Source organism: Fopius arisanus, unplaced genomic scaffold (genome assembly GCF_000806365.1).
Source record: "Fopius arisanus strain USDA-PBARC FA_bdor unplaced genomic scaffold, ASM80636v1 scaffold00026, whole genome shotgun sequence".
Taxonomy (NCBI): domain Eukaryota; kingdom Metazoa; phylum Arthropoda; class Insecta; order Hymenoptera; family Braconidae; genus Fopius; species Fopius arisanus.
The window spans coordinates 422118-449447 of NW_011887765.1; the positions used below are offsets into that span (position 1 = coordinate 422118).

At 37.7% G+C, this 27330-nt stretch overlaps 1 protein-coding gene across 5 annotated transcripts in view; it reads left to right on the forward strand.

Moving 5' to 3' along the window:
* Nucleotides 1–3611: 3611 nt before the first annotated feature.
* dac (dachshund) overlaps nucleotides 3612–27330 on the forward strand; it is a 160239-nt gene continuing 136520 nt past the window's right edge. For 4 of the 5 annotated variants that reach the window (XM_011302141.1, XM_011302144.1, XM_011302143.1 and 1 more), the window contains exon 1: nucleotides 8387–9668. In XM_011302141.1, the coding sequence (XP_011300443.1) occupies nucleotides 8911–9668 (758 nt within the window). In that variant the 5' untranslated portion in view covers nucleotides 8387–8910. Of the gene's footprint in view, nucleotides 3683–8386; nucleotides 9669–27330 lie in introns of those variants that run through there. The other variant, XM_011302142.1, reaches the window with a different exon arrangement.

The following is a 27330-nucleotide window of genomic DNA, read 5'->3' on the forward strand; positions in this document are numbered from 1 at the left end:
TAAAAATTAAAAATTTTCAAAAAAGTATCAGGGGAGCATGAAAATGGAGGCGGTATTCACTGAAAATTGAAAATTCGAAATTTTTCGAAAAATATTAGAAGAGCATGAAAATCGAGGAGACATTCACTGAAATTGAAAAATTAAAAATTTTAAAAAACGTATCAGGGGAGCATGAAAATGGAGGAGGCATTCACTGAAATTTGAAAATTCAGAATTTTCAAAAAAGTATCAGGCGAGCATGGAAATCGAGGAGACATTCACTGAAATTGAAAAATTTTTAATTTTCAAAAAAGTATAGTAGTAGGGGAGATTGAAAAATTTTAAATTTTCAGAAAATAAAATTCACCCAGTCGATTGATCCCTCTGACAGCGGGACTACTACTGAGGCAGTTACCGAGTCGGCTGACGGGCAGACCCCCCACCATTGGGTGCGGCCCCCTCTTTCTCTTTGGGGTGAGGTACTACAATGCCGGTTGGGTCACTCAAACCCCCACTGAGCGGCTCAGTTCACCCCAAGAGAAAGAGGGGGCCGCACCCAATGGTGGGGTCTACCCGTCTACCCGTCAGCCGACTCGGTAACTGCCCCAGTAGCAGTCTCGCAGTCAGAGGGACCAGTCCACTGGATGAATTTTATTTTCTGAAAATTTAAAATTTTTCAATCTCCCCTACTACTATACTTTTTTGAAAATTAAAAATTTTTCAATTTCAGTGAATATCTCCACGATTTCCATACTCGCCTGATACTTTTTTGAAAATTCTGAATTTTCAAATTTCAGTGAATGCCTCCTCCATTTTCATGCTCCCCTGATACGTTTTTGAAAATTTTTAATTTTTCAATTTCAGTGAATGTCTCCTCGATTTTCATGCTCTTCTAATATTTTTCGAAAAATTTCGAATTTTCAATTTTCAGTGAATATCGCCTCCATTTTCATGCTCCCCTGATACTTTTTTGAAAATTTTTAATTTTTACATTTCAGTGAATACCTCCTCGATTTTCATGCTCCCCTGATACTTTTCAAAAAATTTCGAAATTTCAAATTTCAGTGAATACCTCCTCCATTTTTATACTCCTCTGATACCGAGTCGGCTGACGGGCAGACACCCCCATTGCGTGTGGCGCCCTCCCTCTCTTGGGGTGCAGTACTACGACGCCGCTGGGGTCACTCCAACTCCCAGAACTGAGCCTCTACTTTAGTCAATCCTCTTTGTGATGCACTTTGAGGTCAACCTGGATGACATGCGTCGGTATATTTTGTCACTCGGTAAATCAGGAACTCGGGGTCTTCTACGAGTCACACCTCAAGGATTATGGTAAGTGGAGAATGATAAGAATATTATTTATCGTTGATAACTGATCGACGTATTCGTCGTGTACATGTCGGCTGTAATTAAATTCTTTAGAAAGTACTAGAACTTGAATATCATTCGCTTATTCATTAAAATAAATACAAACATAGAAATGAACTGAAAAAATAAAATGAAAAATCAGTGACGATTCTAAAAGTTTTTCCTATCGTCCATGTCCTCGAAAACGCGAGAGATGTCGCTGGTTCCACAATATTTCGACGCTTTTGAATTTTTTAATAATTAAGATAAGACAATAATAATAAAAAAATGTGTTAATACAAATAATCAACAAAATACTTCAATTTTTTACTAGGAATCTGATCACCAAAACACCTCAAGCGATAACAACCTTAAAACTTCAAAATCGAAATGAATTTAATTCTCTAAAATGATAAGCTTGATCGGCCGATTGATCGATGATAAAAAAAATAAAAAGTCAAGTGATAAACCAAAACATCAAGTTCCAGCTCACTATCCTACCCAAAGGATGAAGTCATAAAAATTTGAAACTCTCGACTCCCTAGATAATACTCCAGAATATTCTCAAAAAAAAAAAATTCAACGGTCTACCATAAAATCCACAGTTGGCTGGAGAAAAAAGAATGATCAATAACCGTCAATATGCAGGACGAGGGTTTAATAAGAGTTGTTGGAGATGTGCGGTCCTTGGTCCCTGCAGTTTTACGACTCAACGACACAGAACATCACTTCGGCTTCCCACTGCCACGACTTCTTTACTGCCTCTCCATTCCCTCCACTCTTTTTACATTTTCTCCCATATTTTCCGTACCGATTTATTATTTATAAAGTTTGCGCCAATATTCCATACTGAGTGATACACGCAGAATGCCAATATTTTTATCTGAGAAAAAAATGTTTCTCCTGAATATCGAGATTATTCATTTTATTTCATCCAATTATTTATATTAAATAGAGTAACAAGTGGATTTTAGCGAATTCCTTGATGACTTTCGATGATTTAATCCAGCCCAATGGTTATCACGAAATATTCCAGACATTTCAGTTATCGCATTATCAAACAGTTGGATATCCACTACAATCTCTGAATCACGCAATATGCGAGTAGAATGTATCGATTATTAAATGCATTCGATATTTGATGATTAGATTGTTGTGTTAAAGGATTTATCGTGAAGTGGTCGCATATGTCGCAATACTAGATTTACAAGTGGATGAATTGACGTCATGACACTGCGAATTGCATATATTCATGAATTGTTAATAAATTATTACTTCATGTTAATGTGGTTTTAAATATGAATTGCTCATTACGCTTGTGTGATGATTGAAGGAGATATTTTGGTTCGTCTTTCTGTCCATGAGAAAATTGACTTGAATCGATAATGATAATATGGTGAGACCTCGAAAAAGGGGTGGACTCCACATCCTGGTGGATATACATCTGTGTGTCATCAGGATGCTACAAAGGATCGATCCATCATCCCCTAGGATAATTCGAGTTTCAAATTGCCTGGACGAGCTGCTGGAACGCTTGTGCGTGTGATTATAATACAGATTAACTCTCGCATAAACAGAGCGAATATCTGAGAAAATCCTGCCCGTCTGCCACTTAAAAAATTACACAATCGCCCCTATAGACAATTAAATTATCGAATAATATACAATAATTATTATTGGACATCGATATTACTACGTGGAGAAAAATATTCAATAAAATTACGTGTCGTTTCCATAATTTTGGAGGGAGTGGGTAAAGGAAATTTTACGGAACTGTCACATGATTTTTATGTACGATCACAGAATTTTCCTGCGGCGTTTCGTAATTTTTACGGAATTTCAAAATATTTATCTGTGTGTACTGTATATTTTCTTCTATATACTATTTTCATTTTTCATGACATAATGATTTCTGATTTCAGGTGAATTCCGAGAAATTCAAGTGTAAAAAATAGTGAACAATGGCATTGTCATGATTAAGAATCGATTGAGCCTGATATTTAAACCATTAAAGATCGGTTTGAATGCAAATACTGGGATCTAATAACAGCGAAGAAAGGATTACGTGGCCGTCAAAGCGGATGACTGAGCGAGACCAGGGGGTAATCACGTCCCCGTTGGGGAGGCTGCTAATATTTCGAATAGTTGGCATTTACAATAGGCTCCATTGGCGGTAAAAGTGTGCAAGTGAGTGTGTACGAGGGACGAGGAAGGATATAGGCCTGTATTTTGAGCTGGGGAGGACATCCATCACCCAGTGTCAACGTGATTGTCTTCCGTTGTGGCGAGATATTGTGGTGGAAAAGTATTGGCCCACCCCAGAAAGAGGGAAGTGTACCCCCCACATCTCCACTCGGTGAGTGAAGAGAGGAAAAAAAAAAATAAAGGATATTTTTCAATGGAACAAAGACTCACGCTTGCGGATGTATTAAAGTATAGCCTCTTGTGGCAATTATTTCGATATTGAAATTGTATTGGACGATAGTGTCTCGGTTTAATTTATCCGCTCGTACTTTAGCCATTGTCCGGGTATTCAAATGAGCTTTCTAATGCGTTTTATCGTGAATAGAAGCGCGTGCCACGTGAGAGTCTACGCCTTGTTCTCCTGGTGGTCCTCCATCGTCAAAGAAGCCACTCCACTCCCTCCCTGCACCTTACAACTTCGTAAACTGTATTTAAGACGTTGCCCGCATTAATTTCACCCCTTTACGCGCTGATTGACGAAGTTTGGACGCGGGTTTTTGCATCATGAGAATATTTATCCAGAAATTCATGATCAGTCCACGAAAAATTGAATAAAAATCGCGAAATATTCGGCATACGAAAATTTCCCGAAATTTCAGGCACCAAGTCATCCCAATCTTCAATTACGATACAAACGCTCGCTGAATTCATTAGTTGTGTTGAAAATTTAAGAAAATTAGAATTTTCATGTTACGTAATGGAATTGGATTTTTTTATTTTTCATTTTTTTATTTCAACGGTAATTTTCCGATAGTGAATTTTAATCGTCGCAAATTACGGGTTACATTGCATTCCATCGAATTATCAAACGAATGGTTCTCCATATTCTTTAATTTCCATATCTAACAAAGAAAAATTCTCATTGATAACCACATTGTGTTATCATCCCAGTACAAAGGCAGATTTTATGTCCCTCTTGATCCTCAATTTTTTTCCCCATCCAAATCCCCCGTCCCCTCGCTCCTCCTTTACAAGGAAAGTACAAAAATTTCCAATTTACTCAGCGGCTCTATTATTCATACGTATAAAACCATATATCCATATACATTCAACCGGGGAACCCCATATTGACATTATTACCAGTGATATTCTCGTTAAATTATCGTTCAACCACAAATCGATATATAGATATGACACATACGCGGGCTTATGTTAACAGAGTGGAATAGACTAGTGCAACTCGGTAGAGGGGGGTATTATTTTTATACGAATTCGTTATGTGCAACAGCAGTTTGGTGTTTGGGGGTGGATGGGGAGGGAAATACTTACGAGATACTAATTACCTGGGCGCCACCGTTGTTATTATAAATAGCCAATCGTTACTGGCACACCCACATTCGATGTTTTGTACGTATACACATCGTAATGGCGTGTTATCGGATAAATAAAACATATAGCCGTGGTTGTCGCCGAGCGAGAGAAAGATAGGGAAGGGGGTGAACTCAATTATCCACCCCCCTCGGTTTTTATTTGTTTTATTATGGGCAGATCGCTCCATTTCATTATCACGTGAAGGAATTATCAATTATTTTTTTTTTATTATTTGGTGATGACTTTTCCACTCGGGATTTTCGCGAAATTGCAATTGAAAAATTTATCGGGAATTTCCATTAAACAATTACTGAATTCAGTTGAAAAAATGCATTTATATTAACAAATTGATTTCAGTGGAATATTTATACATCGGTAATACCTATCATGGATTAAACATTCATAATAGAACTTTTGACAATGGAATTCAGAGATAATATATCGATACTGGGGAACTAAATTTCAATTAAATTCCATGGAAAACTGTGTAGTACACAATGAAATATTTTTACAAACTTTGTTTGTGGACGACTGATCCCCCGAATGATGTGATTTGAATGGGTGCGAGCACGAGTGGCTGGAGGCGTGAAAAAATGAAAGAAATATGTCAGAATATGGTGAATACTGGTTGGGGGTGAATTCAATTGTTTTAAGCGGCATAAACTTTTAGCTTATTCGAAAACATATTGGGGATCTCTGTCCGTCTCTTGGTGTATACAATGTCGCGCAAACAATGGCCGTGGGGGCTACACAACACGGGGCCACGGGGTGCAAACACCACATACCCTCCCCCTTCATACAAGGCGACAGTGTGTGTACGGTAACGGCCGCAAGAGAGAACTGACCAGAGGCCGAAATACAATGCGTATCACACGGAGATATGACTGAAAATGCCCATCGACCATTTCCCGTCGTGCCAAATGCCCCTGCCATCCCAAATACTAAATAAAAATAAAAAAAATCAGTCAATCCAGTGACAAACCGCCAAATCAGCAATTGAAAAAAAAATCACCCCTCCAATTTAGTCCGTGACATTTTTCCATATTTACACATTTCCATATTTACGAGAAAGCCCCATTTAAATTCTCAGGGAGAAAAAAAAAGGATTGTCTTAGTTATAATTTTTTTTTAATCTCCCGTTTTTTGATGCGACAACAAATTTCTATTTTTGCAAAATTTCACTCGAGAGCGATTAATAATTTTGTGTAAATGACATGATTGTAATTAGCGACTTCGAGATTAGTAATCCAATTATTTCCGGAATTTCCGGGTTCTCTGGAAATATCTCAGCTGATTGCGCCCATGCCACTCAGCAATTGTCAGCAAACACGCGTGAAAACTAATGATACAATCTGAAAATCACAGTCTATAGATGACACATATGTGCAGACGAGGCATTAGTTACCCCGAAAATCCGTAGTATGCCATTAATACCACTAATTGGTGGGCGGTTTTGAATCCCCTCTGATGTTCCTAACCCATTGGCCTGTCTTCCCAGACTAGTGACATCGATTTTATGATTGATCGCCCTCACACATCGGCCCTTACTCTCGTCTCAAAATTTTTTTTCTATTTTCCTGTTTACCTCAGTCATCAAGTCCCTAACAAGACACTTCCCGTAATTAATCTTAAAAAATTTCCACGGTGTACACTTGGAAATTTTTTTTTGAAACCGCGAAAATTTATCGAATCGGGTGAAATTATCGGGGGGGTTGAATTGCACTAGGTCGTGGGGTATCAGCTGTTACACCTAGGGCGTATAAGCCATACACTCGTACAACGGGAAGGGCTCCCTCCCTGCCCGATGAATCTAGGTCACCGGGACGATGAGGGCAGGGATGCGGGGTTGACCGTCCGAAAGATAGTCCAAGGGCCCTCACCCCAATTTTACCTTTTTCACCAGACACCAACAGAATTTATCGTTGGAAAAATGTGGAAAGAAAAGATGTCATTCACGCGATTTTTAAATGTACTTGCAGCTACATTGATGAGGGGAATTATTATCAATTTAATTGATGAATAAAAATTTTTTAATTAATAAAAATCAATACTCCATTACAAATACAAATTGGATGATTTTTCAATAATTAGAGGAGATATTTACTAAATAAAAACAGTGAGAGTAAATAAATTGGAGGGATTTGTATTCAGCCAATTTTCCAGGGGAATAAAATTCTTTCTTTATCAATAGTTCCCCTACAATATAAACGAATTCCCCATATTTTTCAAATTTCCAAAGAACACCCAAAAAAATATAAAATTAAAAATGAAAATACTAATCTTCAACTCTATAATTTCAAAAATCCCTCGAACTGATAATTCTTCCCACATACACTACCAAAAAATTCCACTGCAGTCCCCAAAATCCGAAACCAATACCGAACCCTCACAATTCAATCAACGCAGCATCCGCGCTAAACCCCCCCCCACCCCAAAAAAAAAATCAACATAATCGATTAAAAAATCCTGGAACCAGTGTAATTAAACGTATTGCCGATAAATAAAGGACTTGGATACAAATGAAAAAAAAAACCGAAAAAAGTGGTAAAAATAAAAAGCGGCAAGAGCGGGTGAGGGTGAGGGTGACAGGGGGGGGAGTTAGTGAGGTGGCGAGGGGGAGGCGTTGGGTGCGACGAGGGCGACGGGGGAGAGGATACCGAAGAGTGTTTGCGATCGATTCCTCTCAGCGACATTCTTCGCCCCCCCCCCCCTCCCCCAACAAACGACAAAGTAAAAGAGAATTCCCCTTACCATTTCCCCGTCTGGCAATACCACACAGCCAAGAGTGAGAGGTAGATGAAAGAGGGGATGACAGAACTGGCAAAGAAAACGCAGAGGAGAGACTCACGATAAAAAGAAGAAATCCCCCACTACTGGGATTCGTTCGTCCAACGACGCTCCGTTCGTTCCGAGTCGTCGTACTGTGTTCACGACTGTGTTAAACTCCTCTCCTGAGGCCTTCCAGGTTCAATCCCCATTTTCACGTGTGTGTTGGCCTTGTCTGATAAGTATTGACCGACCAGCACCATGGGTATACCCATGTAACCAAAGACAATCCAAAATAATTGTTGAAAAAATAGTTCTCCATCTGATTTTTAATTGTAAAAACGTCAACCAGTAGAGAGATAAAAATTTTGAGAATACATGAAAAAAATGTGAACCTGATTAATCTACTGATGGAAGAATGGTCAACATATTTCCTACAGCCAGTGTATGATTGTATGATAAAGCTGAAGTAGTGGGGATGAGAGAGTGGTGAGTTAAAGGGTAACAGTAGTTCCGCCACTGTCCGTAGGAAGGCACTAAGATAAAGTGGGCGTAACCCCTCAAAACTCCCCATAACCAATGGTACAACTGGCACTCGGAACAACTCAACCAATCCCCCTCGATCCCCAACCTCCCTGCCACCGCCTCTTTTACCCCCACTATTGTGACGTTATAACTACAACCGGGTGCCTTCCACTGATGTTTTTATTTATTACATCTGTGACTGGGTAGGGAAATACTCCCAACTCGACCGAGTAGAGAGCGTTTGCCACTTTGTGAACGATCGTCGCGTTACCACTCCAATCCCAAAAAGGGCTTCTAACCTTTATTCCCCTTTTTACAAATAATAACCTTAAAATCAGTGGTGTTTGTTAAACCCAACGTATCGTACCGAAGAAATCGTCGAGTTTGATTGACTCAATAAATAATCCCCCCCGTGCAGTGAATAAATCGTGTTTAGTTAAACATTTTGTTTTCTCTTTTTTTTTTATTCTAGCGATCGTCATTTTAATTGGCCCGTCCACTGGCTATTGGACACGAGTGGATCATGTACTGTACAGTGTGTGTAGTTAAGTGAATTAACAGATCAGATGATTGTAAAAATATCTTGTGACAATCCTGTGAACACGTAGAATAATCACCGATTGTATTATTCGATAGGGTAATTTTGCATGTGGATGGAGTTAGTGATTGGTATGCTTATGAATTGATAGGAAAGTGTTGACGACAAGTGTTGGTATAATAATAAATTGTTGGTAATCCATGGATCACGGAGCAATGGACAGTTCCTCGGATCACAGTTCACGTGCTAGTCCAGTAACTGGTAGTCCAAAGCATCCCCACAGCCCGTCGGGACAGCACAGTGTTAATCAGCATCACAGCCATCAGCAACCACCGTCGCACCAAACCCATCCCCGTGATCAATTGCGTGAACACCAGTTGCAGCAGAGATCAGTACCAACACCAGGATCACCAACTCGTGGCTCACCACCACAAGTACTACCCCTAAGTCCACCACCATTGTCAGGTGGTGCACCAGGTGGTATACCAGGTATGGTACCGAGAATGCCGGGTTTACCACCACCGGAGTTACGATTACTTGGACAATTGGGTGGTATGCTGTCTGGACATCATGGTGGACCACTTGATCTCATGGCAGCCCATCACGGTATGCCACCGCGTTCGTACAATTCACCACCACCAATCAGCTCCAGTGATCCAACAGCCAATGAGTGCAAACTTGTTGATTATCGTGGACAAAAAGTTGCTGCATTCATCATTGCTGGTGATACGATGCTGTGTTTGCCTCAGGCATTTGAGTTATTTCTCAAGCATCTTGTTGGTGGATTACACACGGTTTACACTAAACTCAAGAGACTCGACATTGTACCACTTGTTTGCAATGTCGAGCAGGTTAGAATTTTGAGGGGTCTTGGAGCTATACAACCTGGAGTTAATCGTTGCAAGTTACTCAGCTGCAAGGACTTTGATGTCCTCTACAGAGACTGCACTACAGCCAGGTGAGTTGTCAATTGTTTTTATACGGGTTAAGGGATGTAGGTTATCATTAAGACTATTGGAGTTATTTCTCCTTCCGCGTTATTAATTTGTTGTGAAATATTATTCGAATTATTCGAAAATGAGAAAAATAGGAATCGTGATGAAACGGTGATACAGCCTTGGAGCAATCACGAGTCTTTAGTCTCATGGGATCGTGTTCTGATTTCCTCGGTTTTACTAGTCCCAGTGGTTTCCATTTGCGTAAATTCTCCTTCAGCCACAAGTCTCCAGACTCGAAAGATTCTTAACTTATTTCACTGTATCTGCATAGAGAGATATTCTCGCATAATGCCCGGTAGCCTGCAAAAATCACCGACAGCAAAAGGTGATTTGTAAGATCAGTGAAGAGCGATAAGAAAGGCCTGCCTGCAGATAACTTGCCAGACACCCTGGAATCTTTAATTCTAGTTATTCATTTTTTTTCTGCATCAATGACACTCGACTCGATAGTGAGTTTTATCGGGAGTTGAATGGGATGAATAAAATGAAACAGAAGCTCCAACAAAAATCTTCATGTACATTAATAACACCCGGTGTCCCCTCTGGGCAGCGCTTCATCTTCGGACTTTATATATATTTTTTTTTTACACCGGTGGCTACTAAAACAGTGGCTGAATGCAGTTTAATTGCAACCGGTCATCTCAACACGTTTCCAACTCGATTATTATGAATTTTTTTTTGTTATTTTTGGAGTTTTTTGTTGGTGAACACTTGGTGGTCATCCAAGTGTTCTGGGGATTTCTGGTGAATGAAAAGAATTAAAGAATTCTCATCTAGGTCAAATCTTTGTGAATATCATCTTCATTTTGTATGTATCGGTGAATTCTCATGACAGCCATATATTTTTGGCACTCAACTGATACCTCTGACACGTGTCACCATTTCTCCAACTGCTAAATCTCCTCTGCTCGACATTATTTGCATTAGCTATTCGCTTTACTCTTTTATTCCTCAGATTTCTGAGGACGAGTGGTAAAGAAAGAGATGAGAATTCACTTCAAGTTCACACTGTTGAGAATTTTATTGCAATTTCGAAAAAATGACAGTGATTCTTATAAAAAATTCGAGGAGCAATTGAATTGAAAAAATCGAGGATTATACTGACAATCAGATTGGAGAACGAATTTTCTGTTATTTTAGTGAAAGGTGGACGTGGAGATGTTTGATGGTCTTCAGATTGTTCTTGTCTTAGACTTGATGAACATTAGGAATAAATCCGAAATGGATATTTCAGTGAATAGATCTTTGGGTGTTCAACTGGTAGCTGTGGCACGTGCCATTGTTTCTCCAACTGTGTATTCACCTCTGTTCTGGGGGTTTATATGGTCTACAACAGTTGAATATAAACTCTAGCGCCAACAGGTGTCCCTTTCACGGCTGTTTCTCCGAATGAAATTCGTCCCCAAGCCCATTTTCAGGGAGTACTCTATAACTCGAAACCCATGGGGCTTACCCCACCCACTTTGCCAGACGAAACGGAATGGTAAACGGAGCAGAGGGGATTCCCCGGTTTAACAGGGAAAATTTTGACGATTCGATGATTGAATTTTCCGGTTTTTTATCTCAGTTGTTATAGGTAGTGGATATTTTTGTGGATTATCTGGTGGTCCTGTGTGGAAAAGTGAACGATATTTTTGCAAATCGGTGATTAGGCTGGGGTTCAGCTCTTGGTGGTGCTCTTCGTATGTCTGGGGACAACAGTTTTCCTGTGGGTTTCTACAAACGGAAACGGATTCAGTGACAGGGCGAGGGCTAAGAAGGGAGATAGGTTGTTATGGTGTGTAGGTGGAAGTGAGATGAGTTGGCTCAAGGGGAATTGGGGGATACAAATAATCCTGAGTTGTAACTGTGGAGAGAGTTCAGAGGCACTCGGGCCGTCGGCTCGTGCGGTTCGAGACACTCATGTTTCGGTGGTATTGTTTTTCACCTCCAATAACTGATACTATTCTCACTCCAACAAAACAATATCCAGTAAAAAATTACAATTCGGGTAGGGGTGTGATAATTTTAAACAGGTAATTCCCATGAAATTGAAAATTTGAGTAAAATTATAAAATTTTGGTTATCTGCACGTGATCTCGAAGATGAGGATACGTTTTTTGAATTTTCACTTAATCTTTGAAATATATTTTTTGAAAAATATATATTTATCCGCGTGGGGAGAGCTTGGCTGGGGTAGAAGTCGAGAACAACTGGTTTTGTCCCATCGAAATGGCAAAGGGACGCCGAAAATGATGAGGAGTTCCACTCACGTGTAAAACGCATCTCCTCAGGATAAGAAAATCCTGACTGGAGGAAGGGCAATGGGGAAGCGAAGAAGCCGCTCTGTGGCATCGAATTACCCCAGGATGCTGGGTAAAAAAAAAATATGAAATTCAACAGAACAAAAACAGAGACAGACAAGCAAACACGATCAGGAATTTCCACCTCACTGATTCCTCTGACTATCAAAATCACCGAATAAAAGAAAATTCCCAAATTAATTAAACCAAATGACGCTAACTATTCCAAACGTGAATAATTCATAAACTCTAATCCATAAAATATTGAAATGAATTGATAAGCCATAAGAGCGGTAACAATGCATTACTTATCCCAACGATTTCTCAACAATTATTCTAATTAATTTGCCTAACCAAATTAAATGAAACAATAAGACCTCATTCTTTAAAACGGCTTAATTGGTTCTCTCGGCGGTCAGGCGAGTTGGAGTGAAAAAATATTATGCATTTAAGACTCTGTCCTGGATTTTACTTGTTCGAGACTTTTATTAAGAGCCTCATCCTCTTGAAATTTTATTCACTATCCGTATTTTTTCATTCGACGATGGAATTAAAACCCACGTCAACACCAATTCGTTAAATACGTGGGAGTCAGTGTGTTGGATTTTCCATGGTGCAGTGTAATTCTATGCGCTATTAGCCATTTAATTATAAAATTGCGCATAGATTAATTGGGCTGCCGTAATGGGGCCCAACAATGCTCACCCAGACATGTAAGAGAGAAATGCATAAATGAGGGAATTTTACAAGTGCCTCTCTGGGCTACCAACTTAATGGTGAAGAGGGGGAGGATATGTACCGTTATTAATATTTATTTTCTCCTCTTTTGTTTATGTTTATGTGTATTATACGGGGGAGGGGGGAAGGGGATTCTTTCATCCCGTGCGAAATATTTCATGGCAAGATGCTAATGCTTGGAAGGTTAATGTTGCTCTTTTTTCTCACTTTAGCCAGTGCCCGTGACCATGAGCATCCGGTATTTTATAATATTTTCGATAAATCGTTTGAGTTTCAAATGCATTTGTTACGGTGGGTAAGTGGCTTATCGCGTGAAAATTTTACATTTTTTTTCAATCAGGGGCTTTGATTTTTTTTTCTAAGAGAAATCAGCACATGACTTGTCATATTCACATACTTTTTTTTTTACTTCAGGGAGAATGGGTTAGACACGAAACTTTACTCTCTTGTTATTTAAACAGAAATAATTGAAAAATAATGGAATTCGACGCGATAACAATTTCCGGAGTCCGTCCTCAATTAAAAAATTAAGACGAAAAGTTTTCACGTTGGGGTGAGAGTGGAAAGTCGGTTGAAGGGTGGAGAGGGGTGGAGGGAGTAATTATGATTATGATTATTTTTTTGAAGATTGGTCTTCCATAAAATTATCCGGGGGGTATGTATCGTTCGTGGAGAGAGTTTTGGTGGGTGTGCCAGGTTTCATTTTTTTATCCATTTTAAACACGTGGGTTTATGCTTTTGTGTTATGAAGATGTATCCGAGTGCAATTGTGTATCGGTTATGGCAGCTGCCCCTCAGATTTTTTTTCTCTTTTTTTTTTTTTGAATCATCGGGGTTGAGCGTGCGCAGAGTGGGATGTTGAGACTCATATGGCTCCCATTGTCGGGGTTCCCCTACTTTCTTTCACGATTGATACAGATACGTGCACTTTATGGTATTTATCGGTATAATCGAGGGATAGATACCGAAGCTACTGGTCTCGAATGGATTATTATATTGCATTTTACATCCAGTAAAATATTCAGTTATAATTTCGGAATTCAAAATTCGGATTAAGTTGGTGGGGAAATTCAAGCAGCCGATTCATCCTTTAATCATTCAATCTCTCTTTATAATTCTTTATAACAAAATTAGCCATTGAATATTAAATAATTGAAACCCATAAATAATTGAATCCCATAAACGCAATAAAAACGGTGTATTTTTTTATATCAGTTCATGATTTCCCAGAAACTAACAAAAAACTTTCGAAGTGAGAAGAAATCCAAACAAAAATAATGGAATCCTATTAAATTCCCTAGCAATTCAATTATTGACACATTTTCAGTGAATTTTTCCGAAATTTTTATAAAAATCGATAGGTTCTGTTTAATTACGAAAATTAGGTTGCGCCTCGTTACCCAAGGTAAATCGATAATAGACGGCTACTGACTCATCTGATTCATGATTTATAAGGAATTGAGATATTTCTCATCGCCCACTCTCATTTCCATCAACCCCCGCGTTCCATTCAATACAAAAGGGGCTCTTGCCAGCTTTTTTCCCTCCGTCTCCCATTGATTCTTTTTGTTTAATAACTGCGTCTTAATATCGTTCTTAATTTCAAGAAAATTAATTGAAAACAAATCTGACGGGCCGCGGGGGCGCTTTTCTGTCCTGATCGCCTGCCCGTCCATAATTCTTGGTAATTAATAATCTTGGGGTAATAATAAAGCTGGGTAATCCGAGTCGTGGCAAGTATTCTTAATTCGATGTAATTAATGCCAATGACAAACAAGGAGGAATTAATTCCCTTTTCTCTTAATTAATGAGACTTTTCTCAGAGAATATTTTTATTATTACCCAACCGATCAATTATAAATACTGTTATCAATTCTCGGATAGATTCAATGAATTTATTCATAATGAGTGTGATCAATCATTGAATTAATTAGTAGTTTAGGGGATAGTTTATCATTTCCTTTCATTTCCTTGGAAATCATGCAATAATTTCCTATTTATAAGACTCGTGCAAGTGCTTAACCGTTTCTATAGAGCATTATCTAATATTCACGTACGTTTGAGATCAACTCGACATTTCGAGTACGTCGGATCATTTATACTCATCGAAAAGGGGTATATTCCAGTGTATGGGCTCTCTTTTGATTGACGCCCCCGACGTTTCGTGTCCAAACTCGTGAACGGCACGCGAGCGAACAAATCCAACACCAGAGGATGGAGTGGGCAACTTTGGCAAACATGTACACCTCAATTTTTTTTTTTCGACTTTTTTTTTACTTTTGTTGCTTTTTACTTCGTTGCAAGGGGAGAAATATTTAGTGGGATAATTCTTTCGTTGCAAACAAATGATAATCCTGGAAGTTCCCCGAATTTCCACGATGTTCAGTTCCGGGGTTCGTTGACTTCAGTGAATATTCTAGAAAATTTACTGATTTATTAATAATCAAATAAATAATAATAATAAAATTCGAAGCGCAGTGCTAAAAATTTTTTAATTGACTTTCCAGAAATAATTCTTTAATCCTCCCGGGATTTCTGAATTCTTTATTCATTTTTGGAAAAAATAATGAATAAATCTTCCTGATAATTTTATTATATAAATGAATATATTTTTGATTATATAAATGGGTCTAGGAAGATATATTTCTATTATTTATTGAATGAACGAAAAAAGTTTCATTATTTTTCTAAAAGAGGAACGTTCTGGAGATCTGGAGTTTTGGGACGTGGAGTGTTTTGAAAATTCAATTGGCTTCTTGAGGGGTTGGAGTGATATTGAAGTGGGTGTGGGGGTGGGTTCGAGTCTGCCATGAGCAGAGCAAGTCTTTGGACATTTCTGACAGGAGTCTAGGCTTCGTAACACTCGTAAGGGCATTCGTGCGTCGTTTAATTACTGTATGTTACAAGTTGAAGTGGCTGGCGTGCGCCCACGAAACTTAACCCCTTCCGTATGATTCAATGTGTCTTGACATTGAGTCTGGACGATTTTTCAAGATATATTTTTATATATCTACCTTAAGATCAGTGATCTGAAATAGAACGACGGGAACCATGTCTTTCCTTCACCCGGAAGTCACTCTGAAAATTCTAGTACATATCGGTATCAAGTCTAATACCTCCAACCCCAAAAGACATGACGAAATTAGCATCATGACCTTTTGGGTAGAATTAATTAAGACTTATGAAGAGATTGCAATAAAAATTTTGTCAACTCTTCAACGTTAACGTTTTGCTGGTGATTTTTTTTTTCTGTGGAGCTGGAAAGGAATTCCAGTGGTAAAGTTGATTTCTCAACGTCTGAAGTTTGCAAATTTACAGCTTTCTCCAGCAATGTTAGCAAGGTGTGAAACATGCATTTGAAATAGCTGGATTCATTCCAACAAACGGGCCATTTATCATCCCCACAGCCCCATTCGCTATTTGAATAATCAGAGCGTAATTCAAAACGATGGTTGGATGATATTCCAATTTCTTGTTACCGAGAGTTGTACATGTGGGGAAAAGAAATAAACTGTAAGGATTAACCCGGGCCCACATTCCCCATTACATCCCCCTCACTACCCCACGTTGTGAATGAGGGTGGGTACACTATTGCACCCCAGGATCCACTCTCAGTCGGTTATATGTGGGTCACTGGTGCGTGTCAATCGATTTTTCGGCTCCTCAACTATTCAATGTTTTCTCAAGAATATTCATGGTTTTTCTTTGCAAGAGCTCTAGCCTTGGCGAGCAATTGATCGCAATCATTTATTCACCCATTCGGTAAGGGCTTTTTACTGTAAAATTTTATTGTCCAGCTGATGGTTTTATTGAATGATATCATGAATCAGCGGTTAAAAAAATTACTTAAAAATCATCTGCATGTTTTAACTCTTGGATGACAAAAGTTATTAAAAAGATTAATAATTTCGGTGAATAAGTGAACAAATGAGCTTTAATAATCGTTAATCCGTAATTTTATCGTGACAGTATCTCACTGGTGACGTTGATCGCACCTCTAGTCCTGATTATTCGGTATGAATCACTCCTTCTGGACGTCCTCCAAGAATTTCGAAGGTCTCATCTTTTTCCAAGTGTTCAAATGAAAAAAAATATTGACAGTTCGTCCGAAAATGCAGGAGCCTCGAATGTTGCCGAACCATCTTTATACGCGTGCGGTCTGTTTGCGTGATACACGCATGCCACTTGATTCCTTCAAACTTTTATCTCTCTCACTCTCTCATTTCTCCCCGTCTACGCCCTATCCCTATCCTCACAGCCTTTTCCCTTCTTCAAAAAAATCTCCGGCGCCACTGAGATTTTTTCTCCTATCTGTTCCCTCTTTTTCCAGCAACACTCGCGATAAATCTCCCGACACAGTATACCATATACAAAACGTATAAATGAGTAAAAAGAATTGGCGAGATTGAAGCGAATCGGATCGCGATAATTTAAGCGAATCGACCTTGGGATCGTGTGTCTTGAAATTGGCCTGCCATTAGTGGCGTCAAGGACCGAACCAAGTGGAATCGAATCGACGATAAAAGTGCCTTTTCTACTTTTCCCTTTTTTTCTCCTTTTTCATCTCTTCATTTCCCCGGTTTTTTTTTTATTCGTCATTTATTTTTTTTTTCCTTCGGATTTTTTGTATCGGTAATCGAGGGTCCGTGGAGAACATGTAAATAATAGAAACCGATTCAACCGTCACGGGTTCCCTGACCGAATCGAGAGACAGAGGCCAATGAAAAGAGAAAAAAATTCACCGGGAAAAGAAATAAAAACGATCTGTTTTGCGGCTGAAATGGTGAAACGACACCTCCCATTCATGATTCAGAAGAGTTTTCATTCTTCAACGAAATTACTGGGATGATGGATGGCCTGTGATTTTTTACACCGACAAACCTGTATATATTTTTCATTTGCAGTTATCATTTTCATCATTGATTATTTCCATTAATTCTCACTAACACCTCTCACTCTCAGTAGCCAGACAATAACCGATATTTTTATTAATAAAATTAAAGTGAACAGTTAAGACGATGGGCTGTTGTTGTCTTCATTATATTTTTTTATTAACCACCAATCAATTCGATAGAAAAAAGATAACGAATCAGATCTTTCATTCCTATAAAATAAATTTCGATTTTGAATTGATGATAAAAATGAACTCTAAATCCGTTGAATCGGAACGATCGATAATCTCAATTTCGATATACAATAACTCGAGTTTCGCGCGTCGATTTCCCTTTATGGGAAGAACGTGCTCGATCTTCTTTATCGCTCTCGATTACGGTTTTGATATTGAACGTTTAATAAAAAGGAAAAGTCTCCCTAACACGATACATTTGGCACATTGCGGGAAACTATTTTCTCTCCGCAGTAATTGTTGCAAAAAATGAGAAGTAATGCACTGATGGGTAATAAAGTGATACTCTTTTTGTCTGAATAAATCGTTTGATTATAATGCAATGGCGGTGGATTAAATTGGCTCTTAATTCCACGCAAACTGTAGGAGACGAGAGAAAATAGAGTGGTGAAATGTTGGATGTCCAGGAAAATGTGTGTAGGATGGATATAGGTACACGTAACAAGGCCTGGGATATTGCCAGACACGAAGCAACAATCAGACTTGCAAAAACCTCTGCTAATTGGGTTGTTAAACGTACCGGGGCCACTGATGATTAATCGCGGGGGTAGGCGCAACAGAGATGACCGAATACCATTTTTTTTTGTCAGTTTTATTGATGCGCGCATAGAAAAATTTACAGATAAATTCACCGCGACATTAAATGTCCACCTGCAAAAAACGTAATAATTCCTCAACTAACAGCAATTTTTGCTCTCAGACTTTCAAAATGAATGACCAATTGTCACCACATTAAATCGAAACAATCAGAGATTACAGAGTTATTTAATTAAATTTTTGGAATTATAAATTTTTCTTGATTATTGTTTTATCGAGAGATTTATCTCCGAATGACTGCAGGAAAAATGAATAATTCCGTTTGATTCTGATATTTCCACTCGAAAGTTCCCGCGAACTCCGAAAAAATTATTTAAACATCAAAGAATCTGGACAATAGTCACTGGAAAGGATAAAAAAGCGGTGGTCGGTTATCCCCATTGCCATTTCTTCCTCGAGTTACATATTTGTTGAAGGTTTTATCTGTGTGATCACCCTCACATTTTCCTTTGACGCGACGGATCTTTCGTCCGGTTATGAGAATATGAGGGTAAAACTCGAATCTCTCTGCAAACCAAAATGGACACGAGAGGTAAAATACCACGTGAATGAGAGAATAGGGACTTCTCCTTCTGGACAAGTGTTTTGTTGGCTCAGTCTGGTATTTCGTTCGTTAGTTTCATTCCTATCTCTTGGCATTCTCGAGAGTACTCTTTTACTCTCATAACCCCTCCCCTCTCGTTACTCCAGGCAATCGTGCATTACTACTGCTGTCACAATTTATTATCCAGACAGAAAACGAAATTACATTGATTAAAGAATTAATCCTCTCACGGATATTTCCTGATTTATAATAATTCATTGGTTTTATTTTCATTAACTCACAGGCATAATTTTTTTCCAATATTCATTAACGTTTTAAAATTATTCTTAATATTAATAATTTGATTTAATTATTAGAAAATGAGGAGCTTGAATGATAAAATATGAAATAGAAGATTTGATATTCAAAGAAAAATGAGACGATTGAAAAAAATCGAATGATTTGAATTATTTATTGTTCTTATCATTTTGTTTTTGTTATCATTAAGCTAGGTGATTTCCAGTAATTTGAAGGTAAATCATATGAAATCCATTGAAAGCCGGAGAAATATCAGATAATTGAATAAAATATAAATTGAAAAGGGTCAAGATTGAGGCGAGAATAAAATGATCGATAAAATCAGCATTAAAATCTTGTGCAAACAAAACCAATTGATCCCCGCCAAATTGAATCATTCATTTTCACTGATAAAATCCCCACGGGATATTATTCATAGCTCAACATCACCAACAAAAACACACACACAAGAGTTATTAACACACTCAAACAACTCTTATTTTATTCATATTTCATTTATCCTTTGTTTCTCTCTCTTGATTCATTCGCGGCTTGATGAATCAGGTAGTTGCAAATGCTTTTTCCTCTCTCTTACACTTGTAATCCTTGGCACCTTCAACAAAAGTTGGCTCTTGAGATTACTTTTGTGGGCGGGTCTGGTACTGTCAGAGCCTCTCTTCTACAGGGATAACCTCTTGCCCAGGTATATAAATGCTCTTTGGGTAGGACTGACTTTTGAGAGTAAAAATAAAAAAAAAACAACAAATGCTTTGAGACGAATAAATGCAACTTCTCGCGTTTCATCTCAAGTGTCTTGGTGGACCATATACTGGTGGATGGGTAGCGGCTTGATTTAAATTGGAATCGGGGAATAAAGAAAAGTTGCATTTTCTAATTACAAACGGCAGACCCACCTTGTATGGATTTCTTACTCTCTTTTTCATATCAATTGGAGGAGGGGTTTGTAATTATTCCTCAGGCCAGATCCTGGGAAAGTATTCATTTGAGTCAGTCCATTAAATATACAAATCAATGATTTTTTATTATTAAAAACGTTTATCTATAATTTTTTTTAATTCCATAAAAATCGATTTTTGATTACAAAAAATTTCGACTCAATATTCTCGAAAATTAATAATTAAAATTTTTCAATGGTCTGGTAATTTGATTAAATAATCGTAAATAAGAGAAAAATGAATAAAAAATGATGACGTTTGATTCTGAGAAACACTCGATATTTGGTTATTATTCAATAAAAAAATGCCTCATGAATGGAGGATTTCCTCCAGTCAATTTTCATATCAATTCAGCAATCCGGCTTTATAATTATCACTCCGTTAATCACAGTAATTATCACTCAGGAAATATTATTTTAATTGAAACCGTTAATATTTTTGCATCCTTTATTCCGCGCACATGGTCTTAGTCATGATCGTTTAATTTCGTCTCGTTTTAGTCCCCCTCCCCCACCCCCTTCCACTTCTCTCATTCAGGATAAACACGATAGAATGTGTTTCTTGAGGGCCGAGGAATTAGAATAAATCTTGCGTACAACGAGGTCGTAAAGTACTGGGAGAAACGAGCCGAAGAGACGGTACGATGTATTAAAAAGAAAGAGAGATAGAAAGGAAAATAAGAGAGAGATGTTGGATACTGGATTATAACGCTCTAATGTTGTTTCGTATTCTCTTTGAGGTTTCTCCTCATGTGTTTGAAATTATAGTAAATATTAGGGGCCAATTAGAGGCGTTGTTTTCACAGATGACAGGAATGTGCGTAAAGTGAAAATTTTCGAGTGAGATATGAGGAGATTTTTCGCTTCTAATCTATCTGTGGGACAAAGGCCTAGTATATTTGGTAATTACGTTGACAATTACCGGTATAATTACTTGGGAAATTTCGGAAATCAGTGGAATTCGTAATGCGAGTCATGGAAATCATTTGATGAGTGAATTTCTTTCGGAAATCATTGCATCACTCAAAGTCACAGGGGCATAGAGTGCAGTTGGAGTAATTGGAATAATTGCAATAATTGGAATAATTGGAATAATTGAAATATTTGGAATAATTGGAATATTTGGAATAATTGGAATAATTATCAATTTTTCGGCTTCCTGAATTTTTGGGGATTGAAAAAACATTTCAATACCTGAAAATCTCGAATTTCATAGTCGAAGTTTTAAAAAGATTTGTCGGGTTAGCGGAAATAACCTTCCCAAACCGAGAAACAAAGAGAATGAAAGAATAGAAACGATTTGTTCTCCCTGCAGGAGTCCAGGACTTAAAAAAAAGATGAGAAAAAAAAAATCCACGAGTCTCTGCACATAATTCATAAAGGTCAGGGAATCGTCGGGAGACTTAGGGCATTCTCCACCCATTTCTCGATGGTAACGAATACAAATAGAAATCATTAATAGTTTTGTTTCAAGAGCCCGCCGCATCAGTCGACTCGAGATCTCAGACCGTAATGATTCGTTAATGATTTTCTTCGGGGATTTGTGTATTTGTTTCAGGGGAATCGTGAGATTTCACGCTAATCCGGGGTGATCTTTTCTACCCCATGACAATGCATCTTTTCAGAAACGAGGAACGATGAAAGAGATTGCGCGGAGGAAAATTAATTATCCAACTTTCAAAATTGATTTTTGATTTTCGGAAGAACTCAGTTTATTGCAATAATATTTCAAATCGCTGAAATATTTTATAACTATTTCTTTGGATATATCGGAGACTGAGAAATCTTGAAAATATGACGAATTCATACATCGAATTGAATTTAGGAAGAGATGATAATGAAAATTCTGAGAAATTTCTGTTTTTATTGCAACAATATGAATTTTATTATTATATTTAAAATATAACGATATTCTGTGATTAAATAATTTATTACATCGGTCACTGATTCAAAATTTATTAATTTATCGAGATTTTAATGTTACAATTTTCACTTGAAAAATATAACTGAATCCCCTCGATGGACAGCGGTAAACTATATTTCGCAAATTAATTTAATTCTCCAATTTCGAGGTAATTCGCTTCCTTTCGAAATGTGGGTAGATTGAAAATGATATTCAAAACAATTCCCGTTTGTGAAAGCCAAATTTTCCGCTTCAATTCTGATTATTACACAATTATAATAACCATACATGACAATTACAAAAAATAACCGCCGCAGAAATTTGCGAATCGCCCAGATATCCAGGAAATTAATTATCCCGTCAATAAACAATTCCCGGCGGTAAAAATGTTGAATAAAATTTTTTGGAGTTGTCCGTTTTGCGTTGTCGGTCCATTTCGGTTGAAATTCGATGGAAAATACTCAGATTTTCCGATAACAGTCATGGGGTGACAAGTCATACCTGAAAAAGGGCAATTTTTTTTCAAGCAACGCGTCGTATCGATCAAAAACGACACAGACGTGCCGAACAATGCGACCCCGTTTCTTTATTACAGTCATCAGTCATTCGGTATAAATATTAAATTCGCTAAAAAACCGTCGTTCGAGGAGAGGGGGGGTTAAAATTGCATCGTCATAGGAGACAAAAGACGTGGTGCAGCTGACCGATGTTGAAAAAAAAAAATCCATGTAGTATACGCGATAGTGAATTGAAATGAATAACAAACGTAATCCCCTCCCTAAACATTTGAAAAATCGAATGACCGGAGAAAAACTCGAGTCATGATTTCATTCCACCGTAAATGTCTCTCACCTCTCCATTAAACAGCATAAAAAATTACACTGATCAATTTTTTTTTCACCAAAACTGCATAAATAATTAAAAATCAACGGTGGATCAATTTTCATTGAATATTTATCGTGCACGTGAATAATTCTCTGTTAAATAAAAAAAATTTACGATTGCCGAAGGGGAAAAAAATGATTACAGCTAACCGATAATTTTTTCGGTGATTAAAAATAATTTTCCCGCGGATAAATGCCACTCATCGACTGTAGATCCAACGAAATAATGAATACATTGATCATTCATACCCGAAACAATGCGGCTCATTGAATAATAATAAACCCAAATATAGTGAATTGCTGTGACAATTACAATCGACAATAGATCACGGCCATTGAGAATATCACAGGCATGAAGGATGGGTTTGGATTAAAAAAAAAAAAAAAGAAAAAAAAAATGGTATTGTAACAGATTCAAGAGGCGGAGACATGGAGTTCTCCATAGGTGAGGCGAAAAAGGGGGTCCATACATATTTAAAGAATGGGTGGGGGGCTGGACATGAAATTGAAATGGGGCCCAGTCGATGAAGAGGGGGACTAATCGCGTCACGCGCCTCGCTAGAAGAAACAAGAAAAATAGTATTTATATTCGATCGCTCTTGAAGGAATTATAACCCTTTTACTCTCTGTATTCTGGGGCTTTCTTTACTGGGCACTTTGGTACGCCGAGAGAAGCGTAATTAGAAGGAACGTATATACGTGTGTAAGAGACTAAATGTGCGCACCTGCGGCCGTTTTGCCGCGTCTCAAGAAGAGGTTATTGATGCTTTACAAAGGCAAAAGAACGGATGTAAACGCGTCTACGGCACTCCAGGATTCATCTGTAACGTTTTTTAACATTTTTTTTTTTTTAGTTCATTGTGGGTTGGGCTGGGGTATCTAGACTGGTTTTTACTCCTGAGGTGGGCAAACGCGGTGTGGTAATGGGCAAAAAATATTTTTTTTCTGGGGTTTATTGACTTTGCAGGACTTGGAGAGGGGAAGTATGTGAGGATTTTGGGAATACCGGGTTATCGTTTGGTTTTTGAGTTTTTGGGCCCGGATGGGTCGTTGGCACGTGAGGAGTAATTGCATGAGAGAAAAGTCCGGGGGATTTCAGTCGTCAGATGAATTCTATTATTTATTTTGGGATTAATGGATCATTGTTCTCGTTATAAATAGTTGTTGCCATTTTTCTTACACACGAGCGTAAAAAATTTGAGTTTTTTGGAATAATTGATATACTTTTGACGGTTTTTAATAACAAGTGGAATTTTTTAGTGTAAGTGCACTAGTGGAAATTCTCGACTGGGAAATTGAGGTACGATTTTTGGAAATCGGGGGTTATTTCGAAATTTAATTTATCAATCAATTGACTGATTGTTAATTCTTCTGAAATAATTGATTTGAAATTTGTTATTAATTTTGCAAATAATCCACCATTGAATTTTCGTTGGCCCAAAATTTTCCGTGAATCCCGAGAATTCGCAATGAATTCCCAGAAAATTCAAGGCAATCTCGCCTGAACTATTCGTTTCAACTTGAAAATTCATGTAAATTATGGAAATTCTGTGTTGCCGGCAGAAAAATGGCGACTTCATTTGCATTTGTATAAAAACTTGAAATTCCATGGACTTCCTCCCAGTAAATTCAATTCAAGGTCTTCCTCCACAAACTTCAATCAAAAATTTTTACCAGTGCACATTGTTACATCTCAGCATCCATTGATTTTCTCATTAAACCGCTTCATTCAATTTTTGCGGTTTATGATTATACAGGCGGGATATCATGAGACGCTCGTTCTTCCGGTGATTTTTTGATTCATAAAAAGATCATGTTCAAGAATATATTTTCAAGGACCAATTGCAATTAATCTCAATGAGGTTCAGAGGTGCTGGAGCTTTTATCCTTAAACTCACGTACTCTCCGTCAATACGTGTTACCCAATCCCCTGCCCACGATTTACCATAAATTATCCATGGTGGTATGCGTCCAGTACAATTACATACATCAGTCCGGGTTTAAGTGAATACGTTGTAATGATGTTAATTTTTTTTTTTTGCTCTTGCACTTCAGACAGAGAAGTTGAAAGTTGAGGATCAGTAATAACCGATTTATCAGGCGGCCGATGTTTTCTTTGCGTGCACCTTTATTTCGTGTGACACGCACCAACGCGTACGTGATAACGAGCAAAGTAGGGGGTGGAGGGGGGCAATGAGAAAAAAAAAACAAGTACGACGACAAGTCGTGTCTTTCGGAGGCTAAAGAGGTGAGAATTTGTTGCATGATGGGTGGTCGCAGTTCATTCAATTAATATATCAATTATTTACACCCGCAAAAATTGATCATTCGAATCAATTAGAAATCGTTATTTCATGCATTTATTTATTATTTCAAGCGAGTCCTTACAAGTAATTAATTAAGTTATTGGAATTTATATTCAATTCAAGGAAATAATCACGTGATTTTGACGATTATTTGTTTGAATAAAATAATTTGTTATTAATTTTGAATAGTTTTATCGGATTCTAGGATATTTATTATGTCAATTACGAGGAAAAATCGGTGGGCGATGAGTGTGAATCTGTTGGACTCGTTGGAAATAGAAAATTGAATTAATTTTTTTAATTGTAGATGATTGCGGGAGAATAATTGTTTCGGTTTTAATTGCCAGTGAAAATTACAGAGATGGAAATAAATGACTCTAAACATTGATTCGGAACAGGATTGGAAGAGGAAAGCACATGTGTAATTGGAAATTTACCGCTTATGTGGATAATTGATTTCTTCCCCTAAATTTGCGGTTTAATATCCTCTGGCATTTTCACGTATGCGACTTCATTTATATTGCGTGGAGAATTAATAATAAATCGGCGATGATTTTTACCGATTCAACCATTTTTTAAACATTCGGAAATATTTTTTGTTTGGAAATTTCTTTTTTTTTTCTGTAAAAGTGCACGAGGTGGGGCGATTGATGCACAGGGGGTGGATTCACCCTATCGCGCACTCGCTAAAATGCAATATTTTTGGCGCATGCGTACACTCTGATAACTCGACTTTTCTATTGCGTTTAAAAACTAATCCTCAGGGAAGAAAAAATATTATCCACTGGTGTATTAACGCAATTAGACGGATACCATATAATCAATGCCAAACAATAACAGTTATGCATTGCTTTAATGATCAGTAATAATTTCCCACCAATTTGCAATTACTCCAATAATCAGTATTCTTATACCGAGTATTCATTACCTCGATAATCATTTTTTCAGCAATTAGTCTTATTACAGTAGTTAGTATTGTTTGTTTTTGAAAATTCCAGAATTATTCTAGTACAATTCGAGGAAAATTCGCACAATTCTAATTATCAATTTCATAAAAAAATAAAAAGTCTCTCAATTTCTTGTAAATTCACATGTGAAAACTTGAAAATAATAAAATAAAAATAGTGACCATTTTTTTTATTCTTCCAACATTTCAATAATTTATAAAACTTGCAAAAAAACACTGAAAAATTATTGCACGATGCTAAATAATTACGAAATCCGGAAACGATATATTTTTTCGTCTCAATCAAATAAACAATTTGTTTTAAGAGTGAAAGAACTGTGAATTTTTGGTTAAAAAGGGACATATATAACACCCTCAAGGAAATTGATCATTGGGAAAAATAATAGTTTTGATGGTGCGCGTAAAACGGAATTTTTGCCATGAATTCAGTCGCCCCTCGTTAGTACATCACGGCGGAATGATCCAAAAGATGATCAACGATGCGTGTATCACTAGGCCACTGGTTCTTAATGTCATCGACCCTGAAAGCACCCTGGGCACGAGGTCCTCCCCTCACTTCCTCACCCTCTCGCTCCACATCACCTAATTCTCTAGTGGCATAATCGCACTGCGGGTGTCGTTTCGCATTTAAAAAGGTGCCCAACTTCTCGCCCCCGTTTTCGTCCCAACGGGTGGTACACGAAAAAAAATAATAATAATAATAAAAAAATAAAACATTTTCATCGTCTCTATTTCTTTTGTCAGCAGTTGATGTTACCAGCAAATACGGGATAAACATCGTGCAGGGAAAAGGACTATTATGTCTCTTTTATCTCGGATTCTTTCATTTCTCCTTTTTTTTTTCCCCCCGTGAGGAATTATTTCGGTGACATTACGCATCGGTAATCAGTCGGCAGGGGGATTTCACGCATGTACGGATTATTTGTGTCAGTTAATAAAAGGAAGCGTGCGTGAGAATTTTATTTTATTTTCTCGGTCTCTGGTTTTATCAATTTTCGCTATTTTTCGGAAACTGTTGATCAACGGCCGGCGAAAAAATGAACAT